The sequence below is a fragment of the Marmota monax genome, unplaced genomic scaffold, assembly GCF_021218885.2.
Source record: "Marmota monax isolate L192 unplaced genomic scaffold, Marmota_monax_Labrador192_F-V1.1 WCK01_AAM20220418_F8-fsc00131, whole genome shotgun sequence".
Classification (NCBI taxonomy): Eukaryota; Metazoa; Chordata; class Mammalia; order Rodentia; family Sciuridae; genus Marmota; species Marmota monax.
In genome coordinates, this window is record NW_026693141.1 from 1,003,483 (window position 1) to 1,029,389 (window position 25,907).

General features: G+C 40.0%; 1 protein-coding gene across 1 annotated transcript in view; it reads right to left on the reverse strand.

Annotated features, from left to right (window-relative positions):
- Nucleotides 1–25,907, reverse strand: part of Exoc4 (exocyst complex component 4) — a 782,534-nt gene that overhangs the window by 43,770 nt on the left and 712,857 nt on the right. The window contains exons 15-17 of the mRNA XM_046455063.2: nt 22,237–22,378; nt 13,440–13,618; nt 11,336–11,495 (exon numbers count right to left, since the gene is read on the reverse strand). Of these exons, the coding sequence (XP_046311019.1) occupies nt 11,336–11,495; nt 13,440–13,618; nt 22,237–22,378 (481 nt within the window). The remainder of the gene's footprint in view (nt 1–11,335; nt 11,496–13,439; nt 13,619–22,236; nt 22,379–25,907) is intronic.

A 25,907-nucleotide genomic window follows, 5' to 3' on the forward strand; every position in this document is an offset into this window, starting at 1 on the left:
AATATTTACCAAAATAATAGTCTTACTTCACATGGGTAAGAGCATGTATGACTTTGGGCTTCAAGTGACCTAACTTTGAATCCTGCCTCTGCTATAATATAAATTGGGAATTTATTCAACTTCTCTCAACTATTGCTTTTTCAACTATACAATAAGAAAATTACAGCTGCAGATGACAGACTTTCAAGGAGGACTCAAGTGAACCAATGTAGATTGTAACTGAGCTCAATTATATAATAGTAATCACTTTTATATTATAATGATAATATATCATCATCAATGAAAATAACCAGTTTAGGCCTCTAGGATAATGTACATTAAGGTTACTTGTCTTCTAGGAATTGTCCTTATTTTAAAGAAAGCAGTTTAGAGTCCAAGTTTATAAGGCTAGGTACAAAAATGATTTCTTGGTAACCTATTTAACCTATTTGTATTGAGTTAAGGATGTTATCTGAAATACATGGAAATTTCTACATATCAACATACTTTGAAGCCCAAATTACACTCATAGTACTTTAGATTGTTATGAAAAAGAAAGCCTAGAAAACACCCAGAAACCAAAATGCAATCATAACTAGTCATAAGGGTTTATAATTAAGTGGGGAGGGAGGACATGCTAATAAAACTGAGAGCAATAATAAGATGGGAACAAATGAAGAATGATTTAGCATATGATGAATGAGGTATTAATTTCAGAATATAGAAAAGTAGGAAAAAAGTGTAATAAAGAGAGAAACTCATGTGGGTAGACACACTGGGGAAGGGCTGGGGGAGTGGAAGGGACTGGGGCTGAGAGTGGCCCACCATGTTCCAGTGGCCTTGTTCTCTGTAGAGGGCAAAGGCTGTTAACGTGAAGCAGGAGGGAGGCCTAGAGGAGGACTCTTCTGTATTCTCTGGGCAAGACAAGGCAGGAGCCAGGTAGAAAGCCTGCTCTGCAAGGGTTGGCAGCTCTGCTTTACAACTGTCACAGCTGGGCCTATTTCCTACTTTTAAGCAGCCAAATTTCAACACTACATCTTTATTTAGGAAACTAGAAAGGGCAGTTTCTAGCCTCAAGTTTTTCAGTACGAATTTTAATAGAGTCAGTAAATGATCAGTCTTGGGTTTTAGTCACAGTACAAGTTTAATGTCTTTTCAGTACAATGCAATCCTTTCTTGGCAGAAAAAAATGGCCTCACTGGGTAAGTTAATTTAATTTCCTAACTATGATGACTACAGAGGTATTGCAGGATATATAAATAGCACAACTTGAGGAGATTTTGGACAAGTCACTTCTGATTTCTGTTTCTCGGAATCTTTATTGGATAATAATAGCACCTGCCATCTATGCTAATCTCTAAATCATTCCAATTCCAGCAAATGTGCTACAAGGGAAAGACCGCCATGTCTGCCAGTGATCTTGAGAAACCCTAAATTATACATTGGTACTATATATGTACAAGGTATGGTGACATTAATTGAGTATAATCAAAAAAATCTTTCTTAATGAGATATGTTTATAAGAAATCAAACACCAATTACAGACATGCATTTTCCTGAGATACTTGTAAGTATTCATTGTTCTAGGACTAGATATGTAGTCTAGCAAGGCATACTCACCTGCATTTGAAAAGCCCTAACTAATTAAATAATTAATTAGAATCCAATTAATTGTTACAATGTATAGGATCTACTTTGAGTATACTAAAAATAGAAAAGGGATATGGAAGGATATCAGGTTGAAATGCCATAGCAAAGTCAAATTAGGGTTTAATCATATGTAATATTATTGAAATTGGTTTACAAAAGGTCTTTAAGAAAATTCTATCAGATTTAGTCATACACATTTTAGTTTTATTACTAAATTTTATTAACTGGTATATTTCCATCTACCAGGCAGCAGAAGCTATGTGACTCATCATATTTGCCAGTTTACTCTGGGCCCTATGAAAATTAGGGCTAGCTTTTTATCACCATTTATCAGATTTTCTAGGGGCATCATCATTAAAAGACTTTTTTTTTTTTTGCATCAGGTGAATCTGTCCTATGAAATTAATCACAAATCCACATGGTTAATTAACTTGAGTCAGGAATCTGCAGTATTACAGGTCAGGCTTGGAAAAGGGACAGGTTATCCTAGAATTGAAAGGCAGGTAGACCAACGGCAGAAATAAAGGCAGGAAAACAATAAACCGAGAAAAGGACAAAGAAAATATTTTTGATTCTTTTCTCTGAAACAAAACCACTCTTCTGCAAGGCAGTCAAAGAAAATTACATCTGATGGGTGGGGGCATTTCATATTTTCTGCTAAGTCATCTTTGAAGTCTACTTCAGGGGCAGTACCCATCTTTGATTCAGAAGAGATGGGGATTCAGACCACAGATATTCATCTGTCTGGATGTTGGTGGGTATTCCAGTAGGTGGCAGCATGTCATTGCTAATCCCACTCTCAAGCTATGCCCTGGTCACTCCAAATAGGAAAACACATAACCTTTCCTGCAAATAACAAAAGTAATGCTCCTGTGCAATAGGTTTGTAGGAAAGAAGTGAACATGAACAGCTCCCCTGGGAGGAATTGGACACTCTCAGCCAGGCCAGAGATCATTCCTGGCCTTTGAGGAGGCACAAGGTCAAGGATAAAGGCTGGCTTCACCACTCACTCTATCTCCTAGAAGAAGGCATTTGGACAGCTGACCTCCAAAAGGAGTTAGAGAAGTTAAAATGAGAAAATGCTTTCATTTATTGGGAAGAAATTTGCTACAATAGTTTATGGGGTAAGTAGCACTTGGGCCCAGGCAGCAGTGGGCCACACACTCTGGTCTTCAGACACTTTCCCCTTCTGGGCCTTGTTCTAATAGTGCCTTTCCTCCTCAGGATTCCTCTTCCTTCTCATGCCCTTCAAGGTTGGGTCTGTTCTAGAGGATTCTTCTATGTCACTGTGTTCATCTTCCTTAATGGGTTTAAATTAGACTATGCTGATGATTGATAAGATCTTCTGTTGTATCCTGGCCTTTCCCTCAAGCTTCCAGCTTGTGTTTCCAGTTGCCTATTACACATCTCAGAAGTTCCCCAGGCATCTTGCGCACACACAGCCATGATGATCAAACCTACTGCTCCTTTCTCCTGCGGCCTGTCTTCCTTGACATACTGTGGCCAAGGTCAGACACTGGAGAGTAAACCCATCCTGACTTCTCTTCTTCTACCCTTGCTGTTCAATCACTCTTCAAATCCTACCAGATTTTAGCTTCTTCACAATTCTGAAATCTGTGTCCTACTTCTCTGCCAACATTGGCTTGATTCAGGTCCTATAAATCATTCTCTTAAGAACTACTTTCCAGTTGGGCCTCAGATCCATGCCCTCAATAGCTGCTGAGAATGACTCAGTTGGAATACAAACATGACCGTTTCACTCCCCTGCTTAAAATCCTTTGGTCACCTACAAAATCAAGTCTGAATAACTGTAGCACTTCACCAGTGTTCACTGAATTCTACTACATGCTGCATGCTGATCCAGGGCCCAGGACTCTCACACTGAACCAAAAGAAAAGAGCCTATGCCTGCAGGTCTCCCATTCTACATGGGTTTAGACAAATAAAGGAACAAATACATAAGTAAATATAAAATATATTAGATACGTGATAAGAATAAATAAATCAAAGTAAGGAGAATAGGGAGTGCTGGTGGGGGAGGGAGGTGTGTCTTAAAATTGCAGAAGATGTAGCATTTGTAGCTGCCCTAAGCTAGCCCTGACTTCACCTCAGGCTCATGCTTACCAATTTCTTCCTTGAACATCTATCCCAGTCAGTCCCTCAGAGTGGTTTTTGTTTGAAATGGCTCTTCTCCCACCCTTGATAATTCCATTTAGAATTAGTATTCAACATCACCTCCTTCTCCAAAAAATTCTTTCTTGGTTGCCTAACTCTCAGGATGGCTTAGGGAAACTAAAAAATGAGCTAGATATTTTCATTTTCTTTACAAAGTCCCCGCACCCCCCGCCCATTAATATCACTATAAAGCTTTGGCTACTCATTTGCTGACACATAATTTAGTTTTTTTTAAGTTTTTTTTTTTAAGTTGTAGTTGGATACAATACCTTTGTTTTATTTATTTATTTTATTATTTATTTATTTTTATGTGGTGCTGAGGATTGAGCGCCTCCCAAGTGCTAGGTGAGTGCTCTACCGCTAAGCCACAACCCCAGTCCCATAATTTAGGATTTTTAAGCTCAGCATTTTTTAGAACAAGTTATTGCAATACAATTCACTCACCATTATAATCCATAAGTTTAAAGTATACAATTCAAGGTTGTAGTGTATTTATGGGTCATGTAACCATCAACAATCTTTTTTAGAACATGTTCATCACCTCCACAATAAATCTTGGATCCATTTCTCCATTTCTGTTCAAGCCCCCACTCTAAGAAACCACTAACCTATTGTCTATCTCTATAAATTCACTGATTTTGAATATTTCATATAAATAGAAGCATGCAACATATAGTCTTTCCTGATTAGCTTCTTAAATATAATATAAGTTTCAAGGTTTGTCCACGTTGTATTGTGTGACTTCATCTCTTTTTATGGTCAAATAATATTCATTGTTTGGTGTACACATTTTATTCATCCATCGGTGATGGATACCTAGAATGTTTCTATTTTTTGGCTATCATCAATAATGCTGCTATGAGTATTTGCATGCAAATTTCTTATATATGTATGTTTTCATTTTCCTTGGGTCTAGAAGTGAGACTGCTGAATCATATAACTCTATGTTCAATGTTTTGAGAAACTGATAAACTGTTTTCCAAAGCAGCTATTCCATTTACATTCCCACTAGCAAAAAATGAAGATTCCAGTTGTTTGTTTTGATCATTGCAATCCTGGAGGCTGTAGAATGACAACTATTGTGGTTTTGATTTTTATTTCCCTAATGACAAATGATATCGAGCGTCTTTTTAGGCTCAGTGTGAGTTACCAATCTGTATATCTTCCTTGGATAATGTCTATTCAAATCTCTTGCCTAATTTCTATTCATAGACTTTAATTTTTAGAATACTTTAAGATTCACAAAAAATTGAAAAGAAAGTATGAAGTTTCTACATAATTCACACCCACTTTCCCTGTTATTAACATTCTACATTAGTATGGTACATTGATCACAACTAATGGACCAATATTAACACGTTATTAATACCTAAAGTCCATGGTTTATTTGGCATCATTAGTTTTTACCTAATGCTCTTTTTCTGTTCCAGGACTCGAGCCTGGAGACCACATTACACTTGGTTGTCATGTCTCCTTGGCTTCTCTTGGCTGTGACAGTTTCCTAAACTTGTTGATGACTTTGACAGTTTGGAAGATCCCTGATCAGGTATTTTATAGGATGTCTCTATTGGAATCTTTCTGAAGTCTCTCTCATGATTAAACTGGGTTTTGGGAAAGATGGTCATAGAGGTAAAGTTCCATTTTTATCACGTATCAAGGGAACATACTCTCAAAATGGTTCCTGCATGCTGATGCTGACCTTGAAAAAAGAGAAGCTGCCAATATGGTCTTATATATTTCACACTACAAACATTCTAATCCCATTTTTGTTTGCTCTAATCACATCAAACCCTACTACTTAATTGAGGAGTGAGAGTCCTGCTTCTAAACATACCATTTGAAGCTGATTCCTGTTTTACATAAGTTGTGAAGGGAAGATGAAGGGATGCATTTCAAATGCTTGTCAGAGCTCATCAAGCCCAACACCAGACAATTCTCTCTTTCTCTTTCTCTTTTTTGTTTTTAAATATTTTTTTAGACCAGTCAGTTCTCTCTCTCTCTCTCTGTTTTTAAATATTTTTTTTAGTTGTTGACGGACCTGTATTTATTTATATGTGATGCTGAGAACTGAACCCAGTGCCTCACACATGCTAGGCAAGTGCTCTACCACTGAGCCACAGCTCCAGTCCACCAATTCTCTGTCTTGAGCTAATTTAATCCAGCAGCAGCATTTGACACAGGAGAAGACCCCGGCCTCACCTCCTGCCCTCAGTGTTTCAAATTCTCCACTGGGCTTCCGGATGTGACCCCCCCCCCAATTTTCCCACTCACTGGCTGTGTCCCCTCCAATCCCTAGGATGGTCCTTCCTCAGCGCTCCAGCATCTCAGCAGCGGGGTACGGAGACCCATCTCCTAGCTTCTCTTCTTCCTCTACTTGTGCTCTCACCTTTCCTCCTTTCTCATGGCTTGAAGTCCCATCTATATGCTGATGCTTCCCAAACTCATATCTCCAGCCAGACTTCTCTTCTGAACTCTATAATTTTAGATCCAGTTCTCTCCCTTTTTAAGAAAATCTTTTTTGATGTCTAAAAACCTTATCAGACTTAATGTAAAGTAAAAGTCTTCCATATCTCCTCCCTATCTGTCCCCCTGCCCTCCATACACTCAGCTGGCCTCACCCATGATCTGGCTCATTTTCATTTCAGTACATCAAAATCTCAAGCTTGGGGCTGGGGCTGGGGCTGGGGCTGAGTGGTAGAGTGCTTGCCTAGCATGTGTGAGGCACTGGGTTTGATCCTTAGCACTACTTAAAACAAATAAATAAAATAAAGCTATTGTGTCCATCTACAACTAAAAATATTAAAAAACAAAAACAAAACAAAATAAGCCCTAAGCTTTGAACTGCTCAGATCAAAAACCTTGGAGTCATTGGTTCACTTTGAATCTGTTAGCAAACCCTGTCAGTTCTACTTTTAAAACATACCTATGCTGACCTGCTTCTAAAAACACCTCTTCTCCTCTCCACTGCTGTCATCTTGGTTTGATCACCACTATCTTTCACCTGGAAGATCACTGCCATAGTCTTCCAATGGATCCTTCTGTTTCTGTCCTTGCCTACAACCCTTCTTCTCCAGGGGTCTGTTTATTCAATGTAGCAGCCAAAGTGATTCAGATTAGGGTTTTCTTCTGCCTCAAACCCTCAAAATAGCTTACTGTAGAGTAAAAGTCAATGTCGGTACAATGGTCTTCAAGATTTAACCCCTTGGATTAAGCATCTGACCTCATCTATCAGTCTTCTTTGCTTACTCCATCTACATTAGCCTGTCTACTGCTTTCAAAAGTCAAGGATTCTCCTCCCCCTGGGTTTTCACCCTTAGAGACTGTTTCCTGGTATGCTCCTCCCTAGATATCCTCACAGCTCACTCCTACTCGTCCTGTTATTTTTTCCTCCAATGTTACCATCTCATTAAGGATGTCCACAAACACTCCAAAATTCAGGTTATCTTGATTAGACCCTGGCACTCTCCAATCTCCTTCCCATGCCTAGCTTTTCATTATTGCTTATATCATCATCTGACATATTTTACATTTTACTTATTAATCAGATTGCATACCCCAAATGATATTTGCTGAAGGAATGGAATAAAAGGATGAGGAAACTTTCTTGTGTGTTAGAACTTGTCTCCTGGGGCTGGGGATATAGCTCAGTTGGTAGAGTGCTTGCCCTGCATGCACAAGGCCCCGGATTCTAATCCCCAACACCACACACACACACACACACACACACACACACACACACACAGAACTTGTCTCCTTATCACTCTCTGAAACTTAACCTTTCATTCCTTTATCTTTGTCAGATTTAAAAATAAGAGACAGCCGTCTGAAGAAGTACTAAGTGAGGGGGGAAATTCAAGGAGCAATGAAACCTTAAAGAAGCAAGTCAGGAGGCAGAGTGACAGGATAGAGGAAGAATGCCTGGCAAATGAAAAGGGTCACAGATTCAAAAGGGAGGATGGGGGAGAGAAGGAAGATGAGAAGAGAATTCTGGGGATGTTCCTTTTGAATAGGTAGTTGGTTCACTTCAATTACAAAGACTGCCAGATACACCTTGGGGCCTTTAATACCCATCCAGACCTCTGTTGTTTCATAATCATCATTGCAAATCTTTGGGGCTTTTAGTGTTTCTTACATTTTGAAACACACATGGCAGCTCAAGATGATCTGTCTGGCGCCGTGGTGCATGGCTGTAATCCTAGCAGCTCCGGAGGCTGAGGCAGGAGGACAGCAAGTTGAAAGTCTCAGCAGCTTAATGAGGCCCTAAGCAACCTAGTGAGACCCTGTCTCTAAATAAAATACAAAAACAGAATAGGGATGTTGCTCAGTGGTTAAGTGTCCCTAGGTTCAATACCTGATTACAAAAAAAAAAAAAAAAAAAAAAAAAATCTGTGATATGGAAGGAACTGAAAAGGAGGCACTCTTATGTATAAAGCCCTTCCACTTTATAGTTAATTTACAACAATCTTCCTGGATAAAGGATCTTTTTGAGTATGACCTGTACAACAACTGTGCGGTTGTACAGGTCAAAAATCTAGCAGTGCTTAAGCAATCATTGCCCTAAAGGATCGAAGTTCAGAAATTCTGGTAACAGTATAGACTGTTTTGATCCTTTGTGCAATGAAGATTGTTGTGTATGAAAGACAGACAACAATGCCACAATCATAAGAGTCAACACAAAGGGAATCAATCACTCCAGCTCCCTCATTTCTTTTCTCTCCCTCCCCGTCCCCCTCCTCTTCCTCCTTCTTGTTTTTCAGGGCTGAGGATTGAGCCCAGGGCCTTGTGCATGCTACACAAGTGCTCTACCACTGAGCTGCTCCCCCAGCTCCAGTCCCAGATCCCTCATTTCTTGAGTACAGAAAGGTGTTATATCTCCCACTGGCCAGAAAGGCTATGGAAGTAAAAAACTACCAGCACTGAGCAACTTCTTGTTAAATAAGTTTTCTGACACATGGCAACCAGTGATTAATTACTGTGTTAGAAGATAACATTCCTATAGAGATTTGCTGGAAATACAGATGCCGTCCATGCTTGATTAGACACTGCTTAAGGAATGCTGAGGCACACTGCTGCAGTCTATTATTTCTGGCTATTTTGGTACTGCTGTTAAATTTATTTTACATAGCTTCAAATTTGGTAGAATTGACGGAGCCCATTTCACAAAACCTGTCCCTACCGAAAGCAAGATGGGAAAAAATTAAGGCTATAAAGTGTGTCTCTATGAGAGTAAGAGACAATGAGAAAAAGAGACTATGAATTATTACATTATTAGTTTTTGTAATGCTTTCTGCTCTAAAAGAAAGAAGTGTAAGGGGGGTGCTTTGTTTTTTATCAGCTTATAAGGAAACTGACCATGTCAGCCGGTTAAAATAAAACCTTCAGAGTATTAAAGATAAACTAAGCTGTCATTAAGCAAGCCCTTCATCAACAGCAAAACACACCTCCATGTGATATCCAGGCATTCAGTCAAATACACACAGTGATCACCTACTCTGGTCCAGGCACTGAAGAAACAGTATTGGCCTCCTGGACATAATCTGCACTGTGTTCATGCTAGCCTACTTCTTTTATAATCCATTTAAGAATAAGGAGTAGAAGTAGAAGAAGCTCTCCCAGTGGTCACTTCAGCTTTTACCTACTTCCTTGGACATAATTCACAAATCCAACTGTGAAAGACATGAATTGGGTGCCCTCTGATTATGTCCTGAACAGACGCTTCGTTGGAACACAGCCACTCATGCCAACCTTAATACTGCCCAGTCAGCACTGCATAATTCAGACACCAGTGTTTTCAGCACGCGTTTGGGCCCCATACTGTCTGCCAAGAACTGTGTTAATTTACTTATTTCAGCTAAATAAAAAAAAATCATTTAAAAAAGGATGATTGAATTTAGGAATTATATTCCTCAGAGAATTAGTAATGGTTCTCTGTATCCCTCAGGCCTCCATGTTCTTAACTTCCCCTTGTCAATGTTATTATGAATAGACTAATTCAATAATGAGATCATTTCCCATAAGAGCAGCCAAATAAATGCAGCATTCAGTCACACCTGGTTTCCCTAATCTGAGCAAGGAAGGCTTTCCACCAAATTTACCTAGAACAGGGAGTTTAATACATACACATACACACACACATACACACACACATACACACACACACACTTACACACTCTCTTTCCTGCAAATAAGAGGAAAAAGACAGGGAAGGAGGAGGAGAGAGAAGCATAGGAATGGATGGCAATGCAGTAAATGAAATAAAAGGAGTAATAAGGGCAGAAAGGTTAAAAATGAACATGTGTGGTTCATTTTCAAAACAAAGATACTAGAAAATATGTCTTCATAATTGTCAAAGTAACATAATGTTTTATGATCCCCTTAAATAACTCAATAATTGTTTTAATTTATCCTGAATTTTTCAAGGAATCAAAAATCAAATGAAAAGAAACAGAAGTAATAGTCAGGAACATTCTGGACTATTAAAAATAAGTAACTTCTAACCATAATGGCTTTTGGAAAATGAAGGAGTTTATGGAATGATCCACCTAGGTATAAATAGCAATAGAAAGTGGGGGGTACCTTAATTATTATCCATCCTCTTCAATACTGCTTCAACTTTCATTAAAGTACCAAAGGTTTGATTGTTTAAGATACAGTGTTAAGACCAAATGAAAAGAAAATTAACTCTCAAATTTAAAAGTGTATCTTATAAGAAAAGTACCAAAAAAATTGAGATCAGCAAACCTGAAGAGAAAGGCCAGTGGTGAATAACTATTATTCTCTGGTGGAAATAAGAGGAGATGAGTTTCAGTTGCACCAAGACAGAAGAGATAAAGAAATAGGTTCTTATAAAGATACATTTGATAGTTGTTATTTACTATGAGAGAAAGAAGGTAAAAAATTCAAATGTCCAAATAATCGCACACTGATTAAAAAATAAATCATGATTTTTTTATACTATGAAATATTTGTTTAGGTATTATGTTTTCAAGAAGTATTAATGAATGTTGGAAAGATTATAGTATCAAAGAACATTATTGATATGGAAAAGTGCAATTAAATTAATATAAAATTATATTAACATAGCTCTGATTTTGCAAAAAGAGAAATAACGTGCAGTTATGTGTGTGAAAAGTTGTATATGCATTCAGCATGTGCAACAAAAGCCAAGAAGAGGGTGCACCAAGGATTGTGGCCCCTGGATCAAAAGTTTATGAGAAATATTCTTCTTTGCATATTAGCTTATATATTTTATGCAATGAGCATATGTGACTTTTATTTAAAAAAAAATAAGTTGCTAAAGATTTATAGTAAGAACTTAGGTTAGAAAGGAAAAATGACCCGCCCAAGGAATGTTAAACATTAAACAAAATTTTGTGGAATTGATTTCCTGATCAGCTAAGAACATCTATCTTTTTCCCCCCGCTATTTTTAACAAAAGCATTTTATGTATCAAGAATCCATTTAAAAGATTACTTTACAGGTAGTGAGCCTTGGCTTTGGTACAAGAAGTTGATCCCAATCTTCCCTCCTACCTTGCAAAATCCAGGTCTGCCTCCCGGGACATGGTGATATTGGTCAGATTCTGCTGAAGAACAAAAATGTTCCTGCACATTTTCTTGATGCCAGACTCACTGATACGCCTGAAGTACTGGGCTCCATTAATGAGGATGCAGGAAATGAGGTGTCCCAGGCCTGGGGGTCAGCAGGGCAGTGGGGAGAAAAGAGAAGACAGATTAGGGCATCTCTTCTAAATCTCCATAAACTGAAATGAACAAAGAAACACTTCTGATAGCTGTACTGGCTCATCTTACAATCATGTCAGAATATTTCTACATTGTCCTAGTATGTTGTCAAGAAAACCTGGTATATCTATAGTTCCTGCACTGCCACATTCACTTACAGCCACCATGCCAAGGCTTAAGGAATATGTCAGATTGTGATAAACTATTAATGAGCATTTATGTACAGACAGTTGGGAAGCAGTAAATTCAAGTGATCTGTTTTGGTCTCTCCTTTTTTTCCCATAAAACAGGAAGGGGAACAATTTGGCTTAAAATTGATTGGGAACCTACATAAGTAAAAATATTTCAATACAAAATTGGGCATTGATAATATTGTGAATAAACCTCAATATCAACAAGTAAGAAAATAAATCAATAAAAAAATGTGTTAGGGTTGAGGATGAAGCTCAGTGGTACAGCAATTGCCTAGTATGTATGACACTCTGGGTTTAATCCCCAGTACCATAAAAAGGGGTTGGGGAGGTTTACTGGCAATAATGCTTATTAATACACCTAAGCATTGGCAATGGGGTACATCTCTAAAGTAGTAATAGGAATGATGTGATCAGAAACAAAATACAAAGGAAAAGCAGATCATGAGCTAGCTGTTGAGTTTCCACAAGATGTCTGTGAACATTTCTGGGGGCCCATAAGTGGGGGTTTGTTCTTAATCTTAAGTATTGTCTTATAGTCTATGAAATTTGGTAGAGGGCAGCCCAGGACATCAACAAACTAATGGGTCTCCTACAGGGAGATATAAGGCCAAATCTTCGTGCTCCCATGTGCTTCAGTTGAGGAATACCAGTTCAGAACAATGTGGGGCATGTACAGATTACTGTATCTAAAAGTTAGATTTAATTATACATACTTAGAACTAAGTAAATGTTTCTTCCTTCACTTTTTCTTGTTTTTGCAAAGGTGGCCCCAAAGGCTCATGTGTTAAAGGCTCCGTTCCCAGCCTGGCACTACTGGGAGGTGTTGGAGTCTTTAGTAGGTGGGGCCTAGTGGGAGGTCCTTGAGTCAGTGGGGAGGAAACTGACCTCTCCTTCTTTCTCTTTTGTTTCCTGGCCATAAGTTGAACCATTTGTTCTGCGGCTTACTCCCTGTCATTCATTACCACCTAGGACCCCTACCAGAGGCCTAAGAGAAATGGGTCGATTCACTCATGGGTTGGAACCTGTAAAGCTATGAACCAAAATAAACCTTTTATCTTTATAAGCTAAGTATCTTAGAGGTATTTTATTACAGTGACAGCGTTCTATGAGTGGAATTCAGCCTGAAAAAGTTTTTGGCTGGCACCATGTTTTTAAAAATTTTGAAGGTCAATGTCTTTAGATGGTACTGCCTCTCATTCTTCTTCTGCCTGCTCCTTCAAATGCATGTATGCATGCTGTTTTCCTCATTATTGCTGCATTATAATCACAGGCTTCTGTTCTTTTCCTGCGATGATGCATTCTGTGAGAGCAAACTTCTTCCTCCAATGATAATTTTAGCCAATGAAAGATTTTTTAGGGTGCTCTCCTCATTGGGTTTTTTTCTTTTCTTTCTTCCTTGTTTTTTTTTTTTTTAATGGGCTGCTCTCTAGTTAATTCATGGTCCAACCAAATCTCATGAGTGGTCTGTCAAGGTGGACAGCAGGCAGCCATCTGCATTACCTTGGATTAAATCTCCCTGTCAATCAGGAGCAGATGGCAGCCGTATTATTTACCTACTTGTACAGGGAATGGCTGGGTTCTGCAGCTCTCATCCAAGCAAACTAGTAAAATACCTGTTTCTACAATTTTTCACTTCACAAATAAAGAATATCAGGAAAACCTTCACCCTTCCTTCCTCCCTAACTCCCAGAGACAGAGACCTTCAAAGATATACTGGAACTTGTGCTGCTGAAGGCTGGCGCTCATGGCCTCTTCGATGGCACTGATGTCTTTGTTGAGCTTGACCACCAGTGGGTCGTAATCCATACTCTCCACGTTGGCGACAATGGCATAGTTCCCCTCCTTGGCCAGAGGGATGAGATAGTGGAAACAGTGAACTCTGAAAAAGAGAAAGATGAGAGCAGCTAATAATAAATCTTTGCAGGGACAATGATCTTGTGACAGAGTACCAAAATATTCGAAGTGACAGTGGCTTCATAAATTTTTATGTACTTCCCTGCCAGCCTCTTTTTTTTGCCAGAAAGCAATTTTAGTTTTTCTGTAGAATAGCTGAATGATCTGGAGCAAAGTGGGCTTCTAAGGTCTTTACTGATCCACACAGTGTTGATAAGGAATAGAGGAGTTCTGCAAGTCTTTTCAGGGCTAGGATTGTATGCAAAATGTGGAAAGCATTATATTTGTCAGTATAGGTCGAAATGGAAATGTCAGAGGTCACAGATCCCCAAGTGTAGGCTTTGGTGGGAAACTACTGGTTCTGATACCCAGTTCCAACATTGCTGACTTTAAGCAAGTTACTTTATCTCCCTAAGCCTCAGTTTCCTTATCTGTGAAATGGGGATGATAACCCCTACTTCATGGGGTACTCCATATAAAGTATACGGCACAGTGCTGGGAATAAGGGAAGCGCACAGTGAAGTCTCGGCTATCATCACTAGCTGTATGTTTATCATTGCTAATGTGTTATTTAAATACCTGCTTACTGGGCATCTATGAACTTGTTAGAAATTGTACTAGGCCCCTGGGAACACAAAGCGGTTTGTGTCCTTAAACACACCACAGCCTACTGAGGCAGAAGAAGAAGAAAAAAATGCCCCCGAGGGGACACATGTCATTGAAAGCCCATCAACCTGAGGTGCCACAGAAAGTGACCCTGGGGTACCAGGAAAGGGTCACAACAGGAAGAAATACTTGAGTCTCAAAATATGTCTGAGCGAGCCTGGGAAGAAGGGCATTTCTTGGCTGAGCTGGTCTGAGTCAGTTTGGACATGGATATCCTTAGTGTCTTTTGGCTGATGTTAGTGACAGTTGGAGATATCTGAGGTGGGTGAGGACTGGCTCTGTCTCCTTAGCCTACTTAAATTGTAATGAAAGCAAGTAAGTGCCATTGGATTCTGCCTCACACACAGGAATTTCTTTTGAATAAACTAAAACACCAAACCCAATCCGTCCCCCCAACACCCCCAAATCAATGCCAGGCATTGGCAGGCATAGATCAAACAGTCTGCTTCTGTAAGTTCAGAAAGTCCTAACTCTCCACTGCATCAGGTGCTTTTTCTGATCCTTCATGATCTTGTTGGCTGGAAGTGACATGAGGTTAATCCAGAGTTAGGCTGCCATGACCTAGGGATTTGGCATCAGATATAAGAAGCATTCCTAATGAAATGGTGGCAAAAGCCCAGGAAATCATTCCCAAAGATACAACTGTAGGCTTTGCCTGTCATATTTCTTATTTTTAAAATTTTTTTTTTAGTTGTAGATGGACATAATACCTTTATTTTATTTCTTCATTTTTGTGGTGCTGAGGATCGAACCCAGTGCCTCACACGTGTGAGGAAAACACTCTACCACTGAGCCCTAACTCCAACCCCATCTTTCTTTTTAAAGGTTTATTGAGAAATATTTTACAGTAAATTTCCCTTTTAGTGTACAGTTGTATGAGTTTTGACAAATGCATCTAGTAGCATAAGTACCACCATACAAATTCCCTCATGTCCCTTCGCATGTAATTCCTACTCAGACATCACTGATCTATGTTCTGTCCCTGTGGTTTTGTCTTCCTCAGAATGCAGTCAGATAGCATGTAGCCTTTGAGTTCGACTTCTTTCACTATGCACAGAGCATTTATTATGGTCTGGATGTGAGGTGTCCCCGAAAAGCTCACATGTGAGCCAGTGTAAGAAGGTTCAGAGGAGAAATGATTGGGTTGGAAGAGTCTTAACCCTATCAGTGATTTAATCCCCTGGTAGGGATTGACTGACTGAGTGGTAACTAAAGGGGTAGGGTGTGGCTGGAGGAGGTGGGAGCTGGGGCGTGGGCATAAATTTGTATCTGGAGAGTGGAGTCTCTCAGCTTTCTGATCACCACACAAGCCTCTTCCCTCTGCCACACTCTCCGCCATGTTGTTCCTGTCTCACCTGGAGCCCTGAAGAATGGAGCCTGCTGTCTACAGATTGACACCTCTGAAACTGTGAGCCTCAAATAAATTCTTCCTCCTCTACACTTGTGCTGGCCGGGTCATTTAGTCACAGCAGCAACAAAGCTGACTGAAACAGCTTTTGTGATTTATCTTGCTGTGTTCACTCATTGTCATTGCTGAGCAGTCTTGCACTGAATGGCAGGAGGTATATCCATTCACTAGGTGACACCGAGATTATGTCCAGCTTGGGACAGTCATAAATAAATCTACCTAATGTACAGGTTTTGTTTAAATATGAATTTTCATTTCTCTTGTTGCACAGCCATCACCAAAATGCTGTTCCAGCTGCTCTGCATCCTCGCCAGCACTCAGTGTGTCAGTTTTTAAACATTTTTTTCAGTCATTCTAATAGATGTATTGTGGAATTTCTTTGTGGCATTTATTTGCATTATCCTAATGACTAATGATGTTGAGCACTTTTTATGTACTGATTTTCCAACCAATTATCTTTGGCAAATTACATATTCACATCCCTTGACCATTTTTTTTTTAAGTTGGGTTGTTTGTTATTAAGTTTTCAGGCTTCTTTATATATTCTGGAAACAAATCTCTTATGAAGTGTGCATTTTGCAAATATTTTCTCCCAGTCTTTGGCTTGTCTTTTCATCTTAAAAATGTCTTTCAAGGAATGGTTCTTGGGCTGGGGATGTGGCTCAAGCAGTAGCGCGCTCACCAGGCATGCAGGCGGCCTGAGTTCGATTTTCAGCACCACATACAAAGATGTTGTGTCTGCCGAGAACTAAAAAATAAATAATAAAAAAAATTCTCTCTCTCTCTCTCTCTCTCTTTTTTTAAAAAAAGGAATGGTTCTTAAATTTGATAAAGCTTGACTTACCATTTTTTCTTTTACATGTGGTTCTTTTGGTGTCATATTTGAGAAATTTTTGCCTAAACATGTTCACAAAACTTTTCTCCTATGTTTTCTTCTAGAAGTTTTAGGTTTTACATTCAGTTTAGACCCCTCCCCCTATTGAGGGGTGCTGGGGATCAAATCCAGGGCATTGTGCATATTAGGCACATGTTTTACCACCGAGCTCCACCCCCAGTCTCTAGAATTCATTTGAGATAAGTTTTGTGTGACATTCTTATATCCTATTCAGGCAAGGGAATCTAAATATCCTGATAAACTACTGTTCATTTTCACTTACAGGTGCTCATCAAAACAACTGCTAATTAAGTAATGACTAGTTTCATCAATAAAAACTCATCCTGACATTCATATGCTAATTGACAAAGAGTACAGTTCTGATAAAAATGCCAGTAATGGTACTGGTCAGAGCCCCCTCTCAAATGTGACCTTTCTTATACAATGAAAAGTGAACAATCCTGGGATTCATGATTAGGGCAACGGATCACTACTGCAGTAGAAACTTAAAGGAAGTAGGACTTAGTTGAAATCAAAGCATGTCTGCTAAGGTATTTTTAAATTAAATTACAGTTGGCATAAACCCAGTCAACAGGAAGACTGTGTTAAGAAGGCATGAAACAGTAGGCAGAGGATGGTTCTGAGCTATGGTGAGTGGTTCTTTCTTGCTTCACTGAGATCATGACCCAGGTATGAGATAAGTCAGGGGAAAAGGACAGGAGGTCATCACAGGGTTTAGAGACCAGCTAGAGAGTTTGGACTTTGCTAGAAGCCACAGGGAGCCTTAGGAGAATTTTAAGAGATAAAATGGTATTATCAGATATGAGCTTTGGTAAGGCAACTCAGGCATAATATAAGAATGTGTTGATGATAGAGAATGGAACCAACCAAAAGTAGAGATACTGGTCAGGGAAGTCTTATGAATTGGAGGTAAGAATTTATCAGATCCTAAAGTGGTGGCAGAGAGAGAGAGAGAACCACTGTTCAAGGTATACATTTCTTCTTCCCAAATGATTAGAGGTGAAGAAATTAAAATAGTCATCAGTCAAATTCAAATAAAGTTTTTTTTTTTTTTTCCTTTAAATTCTGGCATGTTGTTGCTAACCTTAACATGACTTTGGCATTAGGTTTTCTGCAAACACTGCTGATTACATAGCAGGATGGTTGATTTTCAGAAAGTGCACACTTAGGGTGCCAACAGTGATGGGCAGTTGCTGCTGAACCCACTCAGAGCCCTCTGGATAGTGAGGGAAATCAGCAGGTAAAGGTGACATTCTTGGCATCTTGGACTCAAATGACAACTTAATTTTCTTCTAAAGTTCAAATGGGAAACAAAATTTTAACAATTTTTAATGGCTGCACTACATCCTTCAACTCTGGGGATGTCATCTCCCTTATGCCTCAAACTGTGGAAAGCGGGTATTTGGTGCTTAAATGTGACCCACAGTGACCCAGATAAAAGTTTGAATGCTTTTTGGATGGGTTCTTTCACAGAGTACTTGCTGGATTTGAGAACTTTTTTTTTTTTGGTTTGAATTTTAAAACACTAAAGAAAATTATGGGCTATAGATATAAAGATTTTGAGGAGAATAAGAACGATTTTTGGCATTTGAAGTTGTTCTATATTTTTTGATGGCATATCCCATCACTTTTTTTTTTTTTTACTTCCTTTCTATTCTTTCTGTGCTCTTTTATTACAGTGGCTTCTTGGCTAAAAGTGCCAGAGACAGAATCCAATGAGCCACTTCATCACACTAGCTCCTGGACAACAGGGCCCAGTGTTGATTCTCTTTCACAGAGTGATGGGAACAGCAAACATTAGCAGTACTGCACCCTTTTAAATACGAGCAGGGGACTTGCCAGTGGACTACTGTCTGAAAACAGAATCTATAAGTAGATTCATTTCCTTCAAAGAGCTGCAAATTTTGTTTGGGGAATTAGAACTTATTTTATCTAAGTGTGGTTTCAAAACAGATAATTCTTAAAAATCATTCATGCTTTTACTGAGCACCTAATATGCAAGAAGACTGATTCAGGTTCTGGGGCCGTCCACAATGGTGGATGAACTGATGGTCTCTCCCACATAGCCTTGCACTCTGGGTCCCCAGGGAGCTTAGCAGATGCCTGTGTGGTATTGTAGGATTTGTCTTATTCATTTTGTATTACCACTGTACAACCCCCTCATTGTTAATGTGGTAGGAGAGAATAAAGTGTGTTAACATTTACTGTCTGAGCCACACATGGAGTAATTTCCTAGCTTAATAAACTATAGTTTAAAAGGAACAAAGAAAAATGGAACAATAAAATAAAATAAAAATAAATAATAAATAAGAATAAAATAAAAAATGGAAAAATAAAAACAATCTGAATGTTGAAATCATGTTATAAGAGGAAATGTGTAAATTTAATTAAGAAAAAATAAGTATGTGTAGTGTTTGCAAAGTCAAGGAAAGACAATTCTGCATTCAGGATTCTAAAATCCAGTCTTTTTTGTTATTCAGCCTAAAATTGCGTTTCTCTGTTTTTAAACTAAAGTTGAAGGAGATAAGGCAGAGTGTTATAGCACTGTATGGTTTCTTGTAAAGTTAATAAATAATGGCTAACACATGTTCAGCATTATAGGAATAGTATTGCCAAGATGTACAGAAATAAAAAGGACAGAATAGAGGTTAAGGATTTAAAAGATTTTACTCAAACGTGTTGAAAATATCCCACTTGGAATTAACTACACTCCAAGTAAGAAATTCAGAATGTAGAACACGTCCCGCCACCACACAATCAATAGCATAAATTCCAGGAGTTGTGAGAGTAATTAATTTGGTGTTCCCTTGGTTTTCTTTGTAACTCAGGTAACAGAGGCATCAGAACATTACTGGGTGTTTTCATCCCCCTTTGACTATTGCATTTATCTATTCATAGAAAATGCCTGACTTACTTCACTATCAGCATGAAAATAAATAGAAAACAAATCTAAAAATTATCATAAAATAAATCAAAAAACATATAGCAAGAGCCTTTATTTCTCAACAGGTTAAAGTAAAAAATAAAATCAGAAATAATGCTGGGTAAAATAGATTCCAAATCTGCAATGCTACTTCTTTTGTTCCACTCACAAGTTGCTTATAAGCAATAAAGGAGTAAGTCATTGTCGAGATAATGAAGAATAAAAAAAGCAAGTGGCACAAAAAAGAAGTGATAGGAACACCATCTGAAAGATACCCAAGGTATAATTTGAGTCTAAGCATATTCCAAAGATGTTACTATGAACCAAAGTCCTGTTTACATTTTTAAAACCTAAATCTATTAAGACTTCAAATGAAAAGAAAATATTCTATCGATTTTAATAATGCTCCAAAGTAAACAGAAGAAAAAGTATCACCCTACAGTGTACTTTCTGGTCCTCTGAGGTTTTTGATCCTGAAGTTTCACAAGTATGCATCTGTCTACTTGACACTGCCACCTAGACGTTTAATGAGCGTCTCAAATTGAGTATCTTGAGAAAGGAATTCTTGGTATCATCCCTCCCCCACCCTTTCTCCTTCTTTGGTCTTTCACTTCAGGTAATGGCTTTGGCATCCACAATATTGCCAGGCCCCACACTGGTGGTTTTCCGTGATACCTTCCTTTCTCCTGCTGCTACGAGCAACTCGACCCAACCCAATCAATCGTCAATAAATCTTTAGTATATGTTCCAAATCCAACACCTCTTACAACTCTACCTCTGCCACTTTAGTTCTCTTAACGGGTCCCAACTGGCCACCCTACTTCCATTCATATTTCTCCCTCTAATACCTTTTCCAAACAATAGCCAGAGTGATTTTCTGTTTGTTTTGGTACTGGGTATGGAATCCAGGGTCTTGCACATGCTAGGCAAGCTTTCTACTTCTTTTAAACATGTTAATGAATTAACATCTCTCCCCTGCTTAAAACTCTCCTGTGGCTTTTTAGTACCCTCAGAATAAAATCTGAACAATTCACTTGGCCTATAAGCTGAGGGTGAGGTTCTGTGATCCCACAGGGTCAGGTTCCAGCCTGTCACTTGGATCTTATTCTTCCAGTTCTTCCCATGGTCTTGTTCCTCATTCTACAAACATGTTGGGCTTCTCTCTGTTTCTCAAAATGGCCAAGCTTGATTTTGTCTCAGGACCTTTGTAAATGTTATTCTGTACTCTGTCTGAAATTTTCTTCCCCTAAGTTTTTGTTCAGATAGCTTTTTCTTGTCACTTTGTCATATTTCCTCTCACTACTTAATCTAAAGAAAAAAATTCCCTTTCTAGTCAACCTTGTAATTTTGCAACATCCAGTCTGCTCTGGCCACATGTGACTACTGAGCACCTGAAATGTGACTAAAATTGTAATATGCTATAAATGCAAAGTATGCAGATTCCAAAGCCTTAGTACAAAAAATGCACAATATCTTATTAATCATTTTATGTTAATTACATGTCAAAATACAATGGGTTAAATTAAATATATGATTATAATTTATTTTACCTGTTTCCCTCTATTATTTCAAATGTGACTATACGTTGAGTATTTCTTATCTGAAATGCTTGGGACCAAAAGATTTTTGGGTTTTGGAACATTTGCATAGACTTTACCAATTGAGCATTGCTAATCTGAAAATCCAGGATTTGAAATGTTCCAAAATCAAAGGAGAATTTCGCATTCTGAATTTCTGGATTGAGGATGCTCAACTTCATTAGAAAATGTAAAATTATCTATGTAGCTCACATCTCAGTTCATATCATCTTTTTGGTGAATAGTACTGATTGATCCCATTATGTTATTTTATGACTATAGTAGCACTTATTTGAAATTGTCTTTTTAATCTAGTCTTGACTGTTTCCCCTTTTAGAATGTAGTTCTATGAGAAGGAACCTTGAGTTTTATCCATTGCTGTAACCAGTTTTTAGAACACTGCTTGGCACAAAGAAAGCACTCAATAAATACCTGTTCAACAAATAAAAGACAACTGAAGACTTCTTAGTCCTCCTTCCTCCCACTTCTATATGCATAATAATAGAGGCTGCCAAAGTCAATCAGAGTATTCCTCACTTCAGGGGGAAGAACAGGGACAAGAATATACCATATTCGAAATAATATTCTTCAATTATTATTTAACTTAATCTCTGCATTTGGATTTTAAGTACCTTGAAGAAGTAGATCATAGTTCCTGCATCTATAACTTCCTTCATGATTCTCCCCTTCAGTAAAAATATCAATGATAATAAAGTCACCCTAAATGCAAAGCTACCATATTTGGAGCACTTCCTGTGTAGCAGGCATTCTGCTCAGTATGTATTATTTTGCTCAGAAAATCTCTCTAGATTAGGAATTACCATTTCCAGTTTTAGGAAGAGAAAACTGAGGGTTTGTAAAGTTAACTAGCTGACATGAGATCACCTACCCAGTTGGCAAATGTCAGATTTCTGACTATATGGGCCATGCCGACGCTGGATCATCGTACAATACAGCATGTGGTCAGTTAACTTCAAAGTGACTGAATAACACTAAAAATCATATTCATCATGAAAAAAGGGACAACATCAACATAAGAACCACAAATTATGGTGATACTCCACCAGTAACACACAAGTGATTTATAAATAATAATGTACTGCCACAGCAAAGTCCTACGTTTGGCTGGCCATACCTCACTTCCAGATGCAAGACTAGCAAGCAGCGGTCAGCCATATCCTGGAAGGACTTGGCGAGTTCACTTAGAGTCTGCATGATCTGCTCGGACACTGGGGGAAGGTCCATGTTCACGTGACTCTCTTGAGCAGGAGAAAGCACTGGAAGAAGGGGTGAGGACAAAACATTAATCACCTCATTAGATGTCTACAGATGTTTCTGGAATACATATTATTTTGTTGTTCATTTTCTTGTTTTTACTAATTTGGCTACTGTTAGTGTTGAGAGCACAGAAGCCCAAGATATACTAGACTATTTCTGTACTTGGTTAAACACAGAAACTATTAAATACAGAAGCCACTGCCTCCTATCAGTTCCTAGAATAATAGAAACAGGATCTCAGAGTTGGAAGTGGCCTTACTGGTTGTGTGGATGGACCCATGGATTGTACTGTGTCTTCTATACCTCTTCAAGTGGCTGACCAGCTTCTGGCTGCAGGCTCACACAAATGTTTATGCAAGAAAACTCAATACCTTCTGTGGTAGCCTATTCCGCCTCTGAAATATCTGATTATCTAACAACAAACCAAAATCTGTCCTCATTAATTTTTCATCTTTGGCTCTGATTCCATCTTTTTACAATCCATGTCAGTGCTTCAAGTATTGAAGATCTCTCTTTTGACTTCTTGAAGTCTTCCCTAATCTAGGTTAAATGTCCTCAGTTTTTCAGTCATTCTTCAAATGACTGAATCACATTATAATTCTCAAATTTTACTGACAAAAACTTTCTAGTTGATCTATATCTCCCTTGAAATGTGGGACTCAGGATCAAGCACGATAAATTCCACAGAGGGGCATGACCTGCCTAAACAGAATTATCAATTCCCTTTTCTGAGATACCTTGCCACTTGTACTGATGCCTAAAATCTGGGAAGAGAAACTCATATAGCTTATGGCCAACTAAGGTCTTCAAAAGATCTTTTTGGACAGATTGCTAGGGTTCAGTGCCTGGGTGCTTCTTAGAACCTGATCTTATCGGAGCGAACACCCAGCGCGGGGCGGCCGAGTTCCTGCTCCCGGAACCATCCCGGAACCGCCCTGGCCCAGGGCTGCGGAGCCTGCGGAGGCTGCTTCTTGGACCCTGCTCCTATCAGAGCATACACCAAGCACTAAGCGGCGGAATTCCGGCTCCCGGAACTGAGCCCGCGGGGACTGCTTCTTGGAGCCTACACTTATAGGAGCTTACACTGAGCACAGAGCGGCCAAGTTCCGGCTCCCGGAACTTCCCTGGCCCAGGGCTAGGAGCCCGCGGAAACTGCTTCTCGGTCTGGGTCCTGCTGAGGGCCGGTCAGGACTCACCCGTTGCTTTGGTTGCCCGGCAAGGGGAACGAAATGCTGCCATTAGCATAGGATACCAACATGGCAGAGATCTGATGTCATCAGAAAGCGGCGGAGGAGAGAACTTCATCAATACCAGCGGCGACATAAACAGTTGGTCTCCTGGTAGGGGGGTGAGGCACAGACACCCGAGTCTCCTCAATTTGTCGTCGAGCCAGAGGGGAGGAGCCGGGCCGCCGCCAGCTCCCGGAGCAGGCCCAGCGGCTCGCCAGCGTGGTGACCGCGTGACCCCAATTGGACAGGGGGTGGAGCGGAGCCGCCACCCGCACCCGCAAGGTGGGCAGACCCGTGACCCAGTGGTACATGGGCGTGGTAGGAGGGGCAGGGCAGAGCCGCCCTTCACGCTTGCAAGGTAAACAGACCTGTGACAGCCTGGCGGGTCAGGCCCAGTGGCCTGCCAGTGTGGTACACATGTCACCCCAACTGGAGTATGAGCAGAGAGATCCTTCTCCCACGCCCGGATCAGGCCCTGCCGGTGTGGTGGTCAGGTGACCCCAATTGGAGTGGGGGCGGAGCGGAACCGCCACCCGTGCCCGCAGGGTGAGCAGACCTGTGACCAACCTGCAGATCAGGCCCAGGGGTCCGCAGGCGTGGTAGGAGGGGCAGGGCAGATCCGCCGCCCGCGCCTCCAAAGGTAGGCAGACCTGCAACAGACCGGTGGATCAGGCCCAGGAGCCTGCCGGCGTGGTACACACACCACCCTAATTGGAGTAGGGGCAGAGCAGAGTCACCGCCCGTGCCAGGAACAGGCCCAGCGTCCTGCAGGCGGGGTAGTCACGACACCCCAATTGGAGTAGGGGCAGAGCAGAGCCTCCATCCGTGCCCAAAAGGTGGGCAGATCTGCGACTGACCAGCGGGACAGGCCCAGTGGCCTGCCGGTACGACAGACACGTCACCCCATTTGGAGTAGGGGCAGAGTAGAGCCGCCGCCCGTGCCTGCAGGGTAGGCAAACCTGCAACCGACCGGCGGATCAGGCCCGGTGGCCTGCCGGCGTGGTACACTCGTCACCCTAATTGGAGTAGGGGCAGAACAGAGCCGCCGCCAGCTCCCAGAACAGGCCCAGTGACCTGCTGGCGTGGTAGCCACGACACCCCAATTGGAATAAGGAGAGAGCAGAGCCGCTGCCCGTGCCTGCAGGAAAGGTACGCAAGCAGTATGAAAAGACAAGGAAAGAAAGGACCACAAGCAATGCAGGTCAACGCAACTTTAGAAGAGGTAACAGCTGCAGCAGATGGAATGTCAGATAAAGAATTCAGGATATACATGCTTCAGATGATCTGGAGTATCAAGGAAGACATTAAACAGCAAAATCAGACAATGAAAGATCACTTCGACAATGAATTACGCAAACAAATCCAGGAAGCAAAGGATCAACTATACAGGGAGATAGAGGTTATAAAAAACAAACAAACAGAAATCCTAGAAATGCAGGAAGCAATAAACCAACTTAAAAACTCAATGGAGAATACTACCAGCAGAGTAGAACACTTAGAAGATAGAACATCAGACAATGAAGACAAAGTATTTCAACTGGAAAAGAACATAGACAGCTCAGCAAGACTGTCAAGAAACCATGAGCAGAACATCCAAGAAATATGGGATAACATTAAGAGACCAAACTTAAGAGTATTGGGATACAGGAAGGTACAGAGCTCCAAACCAAAGGAATGAGCAGTCTATTCAATGAAATAATACGAGAAAACTTCCCAGATTTGAAGAATGAGACAGAATCCCAAATTCTAGAAGCCTACAGGACGCCAAATGTGCAAAATCATAAGAGATCCACACCTAGACACATTATAATGAAGATGCCCAACATACAGAATAAGGAGAGAATTTTAAAAGCTACAAGAGAAAGGAAGCAGATTACATTTAGGGGTAAGCCAATCAGGATTACAGCTGATCTTTCAACACAGACTCTGAAAGCTAGAAGATCCTGGAATAACATATTTCAAACACTGAAAGAAAATGGGTTCCAACCAAGAATTGTGTATCCAGCGAAATTAAGCTTCAGGATGGAAGATGAAATTAAAACCTTCCACGATAAACAAAAGTTTAAAGAATTCGCAGCTAGAAAACCATCTCTTCAAAACATCCTCGCCAAAGCATTACAGGAAGAGGAAATCGAAAATAACAGTGAAAACCAACAGTGGGAGGTAGGACAGTAAAGGGGGGAAAATAATCAAAGAGGAAAACAAACCATGTTTAGTAACAGAAATAAACAAATATGGCTGGAAGAACAACCCATATCTCAATAATAACCCTAAATGTTAATGGCTTAAACTCACCAAT